We start from the raw sequence: 8,765 nt of genomic DNA on the forward strand, positions 1-8,765 counted from the left end.
ACCCCTCCTCGGTCTCTCTCTCCTCCTTTCCCTCATTCATGTCCTCCCTTTGCCGCCTCTCCCTTCCCCGCCTCTCCCTTCCCTCCATCCCTCGTTTCTTATCTGCTTTTATCCCTCCGTCCCTCTCCTTCTATGTATCCAGGCCAGGCCTGAGAAAGACACAGCAGCTTCTCACCACCCCAGTTCAGGTTTTGAACTCGGCCTCCCTGCAACTGCCAGAAAACAAGATCACCCAGCAGCGTCTGCAAAACAAGTTTATCCCCATGCAGCTCCGAACCCAGCCCAACAACCTGACAGTTTCGCAGATCCAGCGAATGAATACAACTTTGTCGGAACCCAGTAACAGAGGTTAGTCTCCTTGAAAGCAATGTACGTCATTGGGTAGGGGTTGGATCATGAGTTTTGCAGTCTTGTGTGGAAGATTGGTTTGGTCAATGGACATATACTCGTAGTGTTTAGTTTTAGTGAGAGCTTTATGGCACTAGCAAACCAATTAGGTCATGAAAGTGCTGAAGGTTGGAGGTGTTACTAGAGAGTAACAAACACAAAAAAGGAGACGAGATGAGGACAATAGATGTTTGATAGGAAAGAAGGAGCAAACCACACCAGAGCACCTGTCAACCACCCACATTTGACTTTTTTTCAAATTTTACTTCCCATATCCTTGGGAAAGCACAAGTTCACAGCTACATGTTGTGGGCTTGTTGCTGTATGACTGTATGATGAACAAAGGGAAAGTTGCAAGTCAAGGGTTCTGCTGCAGCTCTCAGCCTGAGTGCAAAAATGTTGATCTCAGCAAATGAAATGGCCACTTTATGATTAGCTGTTGCCAATAGTGGGATATGATATTCCAGAAAAACAAACTCATTTAAAGGTTAATTGAGTTCATCAAGTCATGCCAAAGTTGAAGCTAAAAACGGTCAAACTAGATGATATCATTTTGCAGATTCTGGGTAGCTATCATTTAAGTACTGTATCCATGAATATTATGTAGTATGGCCACTTATTTGGCTTAACTATTTTGCTTGAAAGAGTAAGGGTGGAAAATCCTATGTGTGTCGTAATCTTGTTAGAAGAAAAGAAACAAGAGTGAACTTTGATTTCTACAGCATTTTGTTTCCAGGGCTGTAGGTCCAGAATAATTTGTACAAATGAACAGCCAGTCAAATTGAAATGGAAAAAGTTGTCCATTTCATCCAAAGTTCTTTTATATAAGGGTTAAGGAGTTCCACTTGTATTGAGGAAATTAAAAAACCACCAATTTTTTTCTTTATAGGAAATTTCTTGAAATTTGTTTTTTCTGAAAATAGGATTTACTGTATCTGCAAAAAGGGGTTGGTGCATGGCTATGTCAGTTTGATTGTATGATATGTTTTTAATCACTTGAGCCTGAGCTATTTTTCATCCGACAACCATTGCAGCTTGACACTTTTGTAATATATTGAATCGTTAACAACAAAAAGACTGAAAGCTATCATAATATTTAAAATACAGCAAAAGAAAAAAAAGAAATGCCCTCACTGGAAAAGAAAACTACATCTGATTTGTCTGAATAGTTTTTATTTGATCAATATTTTGAAATGGTAATGTCTTGGGGTTACACAATTTTTTTTGCACCCAATTTGTAATAAAATCATCTGTCTCAATGCAGGGGTGACTGACTTAGTTCTAGTTCTTTACAGCTCAAAAAGCATCGCACATAACTTCACCAATTTTTTTACGGAAAGAAACAAGTAAATGAACTGTTGGCTTTCTGCTTCCTGTACGTAGCATTTGATTGAAAAACAACGGTGATATCGATCGATACGTGCATCCAGTCAATACATCGTCCTGTAAATACACGGGGATAGGCTGAAGTGTGTTAAGGCGATTTTCAACATTGTAATGTTATGTATACAGGAGTACCTTTTGTAGGATTTTTTGGGGTTGTTTTGGTAAATGTTTTATGACGCTTGCAACTACATAAGGTCACATGAGTGCGCATACCGCCTATTAACCTAAATCTTCAATGGCATTGTCAGTCAGAGCTTTCTTGATGCCCCAAACAACCTAAGTTAAACTGTGTTAGGGACTTAAACTGCTTCTTTCACCGTTTTCAGCAACAGTGGACTTTGGAAATGTCCAACCTATCCACTTTTTAATTTGCTGTTGCAAGTACTCTTTGTACTAACAGTTATAAAACCTTTGGTATTCCTGTGTCAGGCATGACAGGCCGGCGACTAGAAGCTTTGGCTCGCAGCCAGACGCAAGTCAGCATGAAGGGCTCAAACCACACCCTTAACCGCAGTGCTCCACACGCCGGCTCTCACTCTGTGCTCAACACTGGGGATCTTGATGTGCTGGGGGTTGGCCCCAATGGACTGCTCAATGGTAATGGGGGCACAGTGGGCGGGGAGGGGGGAAAGGATGGGGAGAGGGATAGGGTATAGGTGGGGGAGGGTAAAGTAAGGGGTACACGTGTGGGAGGGTAAGGGGGGCAAGTAGGGGATGGAAGGTGCAGGTGGGGGAAGGTAAGGGTGAAAAGGGGGGGGGGGTCAGTCACTAAGGTAGTAAGGGAGTAAAGGATGGAGAGAGAGAGCATGGGTGGGTTGGTTGGTAGGTAGAGGAATGAGCTGGTAAGATAGGTATGGAGAGAGAGCACATGGGTTAGTGGGGGGATGAGGGAGATTTGTTAATAGTTCGGAGAGAGAGAGGGGGAGAGAGAGAGGGGGGAAGAGAGGGAGAGAGAGAGGAAAGAGAGAGAGGAAAAAGAGAGAGAGAGAGAGAGAGAGAGAGAGAGAGAGAGAGAGAAAGAGAGCGCACATGCAAGTTGGTGGTTGTGTAGGTGTTTATCTAATTGAAGGAATGTGTGAAGAGAGTTAGGGATAATGGGGATGGGTTTGTAAGTAGGTGAGTATTAAAGTAATTACAGGAAGTATGCAGGTGTCTAATGACGTTCATGGGGTTTATATACAGAAAAAGAAGTTTGGAACAAGTATATCTGAAAAAAATTGAAAGGAAGTAAATATGAGAACACAAATGCACAAGATTAATGACTAAGCTGAAACACTTGGCAGGGCAACTAACTTCAGAATAAACAACAACTCATTCATGAGAGTCTCGAATGAAAGAGAGGGATGGATAACCATAACTGCCAAAGTCTGCTCTGTACAAAACACTTGATGACAATGATGATGGTGATGATGGTGGTCATGGTGATGATGATGACTAGAGTGACTATGCAAGGAAAGGAACAGATGAGTTTGCCAGGTGTAGTAAATAAAGGAGGGAAAAAAGGAATAAAAGGTGGAAGGAGATAGGTGATTGGATGAGTGAGTGACCGAGCAAGGAGTCATGGGATGGGTGGATAAAGGATTGAGTGAGTAATTTAGGTTGTGAATGAGTTGGGCAGTGAACGATAGAAAAAGGTAGTTATAGAAGTAGGGACCAGTGGAGACAGGAGTGAATGGGTGGATAGCTCAGTAGTTGAGTTGGCAAAGGGGGATAAAAAAAGGAGAGAGTGGATGAATAAATAAATGAAGGACAGAGCAACTGTATAAGATAAGATAAGATAGATAAGATAATACTTTATTGTCCCAGGAGGAAACTATTCTTGGCTGTACAGGAGCTGTAAAAACACATGCAGCAGAAATACCTAGAAATCAAATATAGATTACTCTCAGTAAAATTCAATATAAAGAGAAAAGTAAAGCTGACAATAATGGACATATCACATTAACTCATTCGCTACGTATTATTTTCGGCTTGTGGACAAATTTTTTTCTGGAGGGCGACTGAGATGATGACTAGTGGGCAGTTAAAAGGTCTTTGAGGCCACAAATTCAAATAAATATCAACGTATTATATACCAAAATATATTTTGAGTATGGTTTGTAGAATACATCTGTAATGTTTATTTATGTATTTTTTAACTTTGGTTCCTGTAAAAGGCGATTATGCAACACAATTTTGATGGGATGCGGATAAAATTTGAAAATAAAAAATTAATAATCTTTGGTGAAACTCAAGAAATATGTTTGCACCTAGTCAAATGATACATCAAAATAACCATAAATGAATATAGAACTGGAAAATATTGAAAAGTTTGCAGTTATTTACATACATTCCATACTATTTGTACATTTGGATGATAACATCCGATATTGGAAAAAAAATTATTATTATCTAGAAAAACGATCACAAACAGAAAAAACCCACTCGTATCTTATATGGAATTATTCAGAATTGCATTTGGAATAAACCTATACATGTCTTGAGTGGCACTTTTTGTGTAATTTCATCAAAAAGTAGTGATTTTGAGGAGAAAAAAATATTTTGACAATTTAGATCTAGAACTAGATCTATCACTAAAAAATAATTGATTTCTCAATAGCAGTGCATTGACAATATGAGTCCAATCGTATCAATATTATAAAAAAAGAGTCCTACATTTCTTTAGTGGGCAAAATAATGATAAATTTTGTTGTGTAAAATTACTAAGACTGGTGTCCGGGCTATAATTTTGGCATCGCGATAAAACAAAGTCGAATAAACTACAAAATCGAGTTTCAAAACTGAATCTAAATTTCTAGTTTTCAGTGAAAATGCTTGACCCGGAAGTCAACTTTATATTATGACCTTTATTTTAACATGGATATGTGGATTGGAATAGAATCTAAGCTAAAATTGAAGATTGGTTCTCGAGCCGCCGCGGGCGGCTTAGCGTACTGACGGCACTTTAGCCACGCCGCCCCTCACGACTCGGAGTAGCGAATGAGTTAAATGCATCTTTCAACCACATGCAGGAGTTTATCACAGACTTTTAGAGTTATATAGATGCGTGTACATATTCGAAACAGCAATACACAACAGAAGCCTTATACTAGATGGTAAGAACTTCTTATGCATATTTCTTTCTTTATTCTTAGGGGTACGTATCTGCTGCTGCGTGTGGAAATGGAATGTGCTTGGTCATTTATAATTCTGTTTATCTTTTTTATACCTGTGATCTTTTTATTTCATCAGTCCTATTAAAATCAGATCCAGAGATTTTGCTGGCTTTCTTTTAATGGTTCTATCAAATTTTCTTTATCTTGCACCCTACAGTTTCCAGCTCATCAGTAAATAGGCTACATAATAGTAAATACAGTAGTCTCCGCCTAAACACATGCCATACAAAAGCACTCTCCGCTCAAATGCACTCTTTCCCCACCTGACGGGTTTTTTACTATATAATGTAGACGTACAAATGCACGGTCACGTACCCTGTAAACGCACGCCCTGATCCGCGAAACATGCAAACAGGTAATGCTTGACAAGGGGAAATTTTCACTAAATCTGCACAGCCTGCATAAGAGTAAGACAAGCCTAGAAAGCCAGATATTTTGTGAGACTGCCCCTCACGTCGAACATAGAGAGTGATGGACAGCGGCTATCTGTGGCTGACATTTTATGGTACATATTATTACAGTGAGTCTGTCTTTCTGCCCCCCCAACGCCCTTGTTGTCTTAACCGCAGTCGGGGAATCCTTCACAAAACAGTCACGTGTCGTCACATTATGGGCCCAAAGTGACAACCACTCCAAAGGGAGGTCAATAGAATATCAAAGCGATGAGATGACTGCCACCCTTCCTCCCTTTGCAAAGGTTCATGTAAATTCACGCTCCGTATAGACACATGCTATGGAGCTCTCCCGAGCACCGTGCGTTTAGACGGAGACTACTGTAGTAACATGCTTTCAGTCATGGAATGGTCAAAAAGGGACATAACCTCATAAGATATTATCTACATGAAAACTTCTTAAGGCAAGCACTAATACATTTTAGTATTTTTGCTGTTCTTGACAACAGTATCTTGAAACATGACTACAGTGACATTGAACGGTCATATACAAAACATTTATGAAGAATTAAAAATTTTTGCAAAAAATGTCACCACGGTGGCCATCTTGATAAAAGTGGAAAGATTATAAAAATTGAATTTTTTATGATTTCACATTTTCTCATTTCCAAGAAAAACTATTGGAGACATAGCCCTCAGATTTGCTGTACATACTCTACAAACTGGGGTGTGCCATAATGAAAAGAAAACATGTTATAATTTAAGACTATATTTTATGTGTATTTAAAAAAACCAACAACCATATATACACATTAGTTAAAAAACACTACTAACACAGCCAAGAATTTTGTCAAATTCAAAGATAGTATAATATGCCCAAAATCTCTTCATTGTGGCATTTAGGCACCACTTCTACTCGTCCCCAATTTGAGAAAATCTTCAGTGACCCATGCTGAAAATGCCAAAGGAGGCATGCATTGAAATGACTGCGTCATCCGCTCTTAGTCTTATGGAAACTTCTGAATCTATTTGGCAGGATCTGGTGACCTTTTTCAACAGTTAACAGTATTTTTGAAGGAATTCGAACGGTGATGGCAGTTATTTTACCAGTGTTAAATGCCGTGTTTAGTGATATACAACATGCCAACCTTCTATTCAAAGTAACATATGGTTACTACGGTGTTTCATAACCCAAAACTAACAACGTAGGTCTAAAATGGTACTAAAATATCACCTCCTAGGTTACAAAAACAGAAAATTTGTATATTTATGGTGTTTTCTAAGTTTCGGAAACATGTGAAATATGTAGTATAATGGTCTAACATTATTTCTAGCCCAAAATCTGGAAATCGATCTTTCAAGCCAAAAACACCCAAAAATTTATGGTGCTTGCCTTAATTTTCTTAAAAGGAACATTCTTTGATTTATAGTAATATTGTTGACAAAAAAAAACGCCACCCAGATCACCACTACCACAACAATAAGTAATCCTAATAATATCAATATAATTGCAATGATGATATTAATAATAATATTAATAATGATGATAATAATAATATTAATAATAATAATGGTGCCTAATGATAATAATTATAATGATGATAATGACAATGTTGCTAGTCAGTGTACAATATCCTCATGCTACCTCCCTCTCTCCCTCTGTTGTGTTCAGGTGCTGCAAAATAAGCAATAAAGAATTCTGCAGACGAAAGTTTTCTGGTGACTGTGGAAGACAATTGGGCAACTGATGTGAATTGTATGAGCTATTTTTAATTTTAGCTAACTTCAGCCAACCAGATGGCAGTATTATGGAAAGAATCTTATTAGCACTTAAGAAGGATTTAGTTCGGCTTTAGATGCAATGTTTTATAGGCACTTATAGTTATAGAACTTATGTGCTGTTTTCGGAGAAACAATGTGGACCTGAAAGTTACAAACAAGTATTTCATCTGTTGTGGAAGGTAAGGTGACTCTCAAAAGGAGCACTGGCTATGAGTCTTGCTGTTGCAGTAGGCCTAAAAGTAAGCGAATTCTGGTTCTTTGGCAGATTTTTAAAAGAACTGAGATGATTGTGGAGTGCTTAGAATTTAAAAAAAAAATTAAAACATGAGATGGAATTGTATTCTTTCAGGAAAAACATGTGCATTTTAGTGAAAGATGCCCAATTCGATGTCTGTGTATGACATGGAGGTGATGTTTTGTTACTATAAATAAGTAACTTTTGTCGGTTGCATTTTTTAGAAGACAACGTAATCTCATCAAATACTACCTTTTGTTAAATCGAGACCAATAATGTATTGGTCAGATATGAGCAATGGAAATGTGTCTTAAAGGCTGGCTAATTCTTAGACAGCATTAGATGCTGTATGATCCATAGCAAGAGCTGTTTTTAGGACTTACTTCCTCTTTTGACTGAGTTCTTGAAAAGCATTTCATTAGTGGAAAGTTCAATTATTTTCTGACAATAACTTATCTACCTCTAAGTTCAACATCCCACTATGTAGTTTATGAAGTGTTTGTTCAGAAACACTTATCTCTGTGTAGTTGAACGAAACCTTTTATAGCTACCCCTGGATTGATAATGAAACTTGAATTGTGTCTTTAGCTGTACTGCAGGCTCTGGCTTGTGCTTGGGCCAAAACTTTATTTCAGTTCTGTTTCTAGGAAGATTGTTTCATTGAGAAATATTGCATGCCTTTATTTGAAATCTGTTGAAGATTTTAGAACTTTCTTTTTAAAAGTTCTTTAGCAAGAACGGGGTCTACAAAATTGGGACAGGCGAGTTATAAAATGAGTTTCAGTTTGAATGGCAAGAAGAATATTTCCTTAATCATGCAAAGTGGTTTATCAAAAGATGTGCAACTATATATTTAGAATGGTGTGCTGAAAATGACAGGGTCAGTTTATTGAATTAAGGCCTAGGTATTTTTGTTTTGTGTTTTTCGTGTGACAGGAATGTATGAATACCTCATTATGGCTTAATAATTTTTGTCACATCTCAAGGTGGAGGAAATACTGGGGGGCTCTATGATTGGCTTAAAATCTGATCTAGTATTTTGAATCTTTTTGTTTTTTAATAAAATCAATACCACATTGTGTCTTGCTTAAAGAAAAAGCTTGATCCTGAAATGTTCTTTTCTTTAACTCTTTCACTGTTTCACAATGTCTCCATCATGTTTTTACTTATCGCTCATGTGATGCATCTTTTTTTGTTTGTTTGGGAATGTGTATATATTGTGCTGAAATCAGGCACTCGTCTAAATAATGAAATCAAAGAAATTGGCATTTTTGTGGCTGTTGGGCAATTTTAAAAGAATTTTTTTTTTTTTCGGCTCTACACCTTTTATGTCCATTTAAAAACACATTTATGTGTGGACTTAACTAAAAAATGTTGATCAAAGGCTTCAAAAAAATTAGTTTGCAGTTTCCGAGGACTCTCAAGCTT

General features: G+C 37.6%; 1 protein-coding gene across 1 annotated transcript in view; it reads left to right on the forward strand.

Moving 5' to 3' along the window:
• Positions 1 to 8,424, forward strand: part of LOC101845718 — a gene marked incomplete at its 5' end in the record, with an annotated part of 46,114 nt that extends 37,690 nt beyond the window's left edge. The window contains 3 exon segments of the mRNA XM_013087574.2: positions 143 to 348; positions 2,203 to 2,370; positions 6,993 to 8,424. Of these exon segments, the coding sequence (XP_012943028.1) occupies positions 143 to 348; positions 2,203 to 2,370; positions 6,993 to 7,006 (388 nt within the window).
• Between the last annotated feature and the right edge of the window lie 341 nt (positions 8,425 to 8,765).

This window comes from Aplysia californica, unplaced genomic scaffold (assembly GCF_000002075.1).
Source record: "Aplysia californica isolate F4 #8 unplaced genomic scaffold, AplCal3.0 scaffold00604, whole genome shotgun sequence".
NCBI classification, from domain to species: domain Eukaryota; kingdom Metazoa; phylum Mollusca; class Gastropoda; order Aplysiida; family Aplysiidae; genus Aplysia; species Aplysia californica.